Raw genomic sequence first — 1,773 nt, 5'->3', positions numbered from 1 at the left:
TCTCAAGATACTAAAAGTTTGTGTTTACCTTTTAACACTTGCTTGTGTTATCTCAACAGCTGTTATCTCGAAGGGATCCATGTTATTTATGACTTCCCATGTTCGGCAAGATCGAACACTTCCAGTTTGCAAAAAAGGATTGGGTAAGTGGACGTCGTTAATGAAATTTGCTATTTATGACTTCAGTGGTTCGTATCGGCCAACACAGCATCGAACACTGTTCCAGTAAAATATGTGTTACGTCTCTGTGTTCGTTTGTTAATACACTTAACTTCCACCGTCACTTTATCTTAAACACACGCTATAATTCACAACGATTCACGCACTTTACTTACGGTCACAACCGCTCACTTTATTCAATTATCTGTCTCTATCTCTCTATCTGCAATTCTCCATCTCGCCACTTTTTGCCGGTCTTATATATACAAAATAGAGGGCGTCTGGCAAACACTCGAGCCTTCAGGAACCTTCTAAATACTCATTACGTGTTACCAGAGTCACGTGACTTCCGCTGTCGTAACATGTATATAAACCAAGTTATCGAGGTTTAGAAACTGACTTGGAGAACGACAGCGTCAAATGTCTTTTTTTTTAAATTCAAGAATACCTTAATGACTGTGATTTGAATAACAATCACACTATAAACCTAAACCTATTCTTTAGGTTTCGTATCGAAAATATCAGATATTTCACTTTTTTTTTTCCGAGTTCCAGTTGCTTTGTTATAAACTATTTATTTTCAGGTTTTCTCCCAAAGGTGGCGTATTTCATCTAACGAATAGTGTTGTATATGCTAAGCAGACTTAAGTTGTGAACAATGCAAATATAAATGTGTAAACAATTATTCCGTAAAACTCACTCCTCTGAAATTATTAGCAAAGGCTGAGCATTGAGAAATTAAATTGGTTTTTATTAACACTAATGACGACTTTTATTGGATATTTTAATATCTCTTAATAATGATAATAATAAAATAAAAATATTTTTTGTTTTCACTTACGATCCTAGAGATTCTACCAGAGTTTATTTTTTGGAAGTTATCATAATTACTACTTTATTATTTCAAACGTTTTTATAGAACTTGAGAGCAGCACAATTATGTGAATATTTACCAAATATTTTTCCAGGTCTAGAAAGAGACAGAGATTACGAAGTAAAAATTCCGGAGCAAGAGAGACTTGCGTGGATTTGGTGTCTCTTTTTTGCTGTGATTATCCCCGAGTTGTTTACTCTGTTCCGCAGTTCCAGGATATGTGTTTTCAAGTCGTACAGAAAACCGAAGTTGACGACCTTCATGACGGTAACTTATAACGATGTTGAAATTAAACTTTTGTTTATTCTGTTATCTAGAATTATCATATTTGTTTTCCTGATGAAGTTTTACCTGTAAAGCATGAGACAGGAACCTGGCTAAATACTTTTGTTTTACTTGTAAAGCATGAGACAGGAACCTGGCTAAATACTTTTGTTTTACTTGTAAAGTATGAGACAGGAACCTGGCTATATATTTTTGTTGTACCTGTAAAGCATGAGACAGGGATCTGGTTAGATACTTTTGTTGTACCTGTAAAGCATGAGACAGGAACCTGGCTAAATACTTTTGTTTTACTTGTAAAGTATGAGACAGGAACCTGGCTAGATACTTTTGTTTTACCTGTAAAGCATGAGACAGGAACCTGGCTAAATACTTTTGTTATACTTGTAAAGCATGAGACAGGGACATGGTTAGATACTTTTGTTTTACCTGTAAAGCATGAGACAGGAACCTGGCTA

At 35.0% G+C, this 1,773-nt stretch overlaps 1 protein-coding gene across 1 annotated transcript in view; it reads left to right on the top strand.

Annotated features, from left to right (window-relative positions):
- Positions 1 to 7: 7 nt before the first annotated feature.
- The window catches only part of LOC106474652, a 27,182-nt gene continuing 25,416 nt past the window's right edge, over positions 8 to 1,773 (top strand). Inside the window, exons 1-2 of the mRNA XM_013935344.2 lie at positions 8 to 143; positions 1,128 to 1,300. Of these exons, the coding sequence (XP_013790798.1) occupies positions 80 to 143; positions 1,128 to 1,300 (237 nt within the window). The 5' untranslated portion in view covers positions 8 to 79. The remainder of the gene's footprint in view (positions 144 to 1,127; positions 1,301 to 1,773) is intronic.

Source organism: Limulus polyphemus, unplaced genomic scaffold (genome assembly GCF_000517525.1).
Source record: "Limulus polyphemus unplaced genomic scaffold, Limulus_polyphemus-2.1.2 Scaffold7481, whole genome shotgun sequence".
NCBI classification, from domain to species: Eukaryota; Metazoa; Arthropoda; class Merostomata; order Xiphosura; family Limulidae; genus Limulus; species Limulus polyphemus.
Note: the sequence above shows the minus strand (reverse complement) of the source record. Positions and strands in the feature narration are given on the sequence as shown.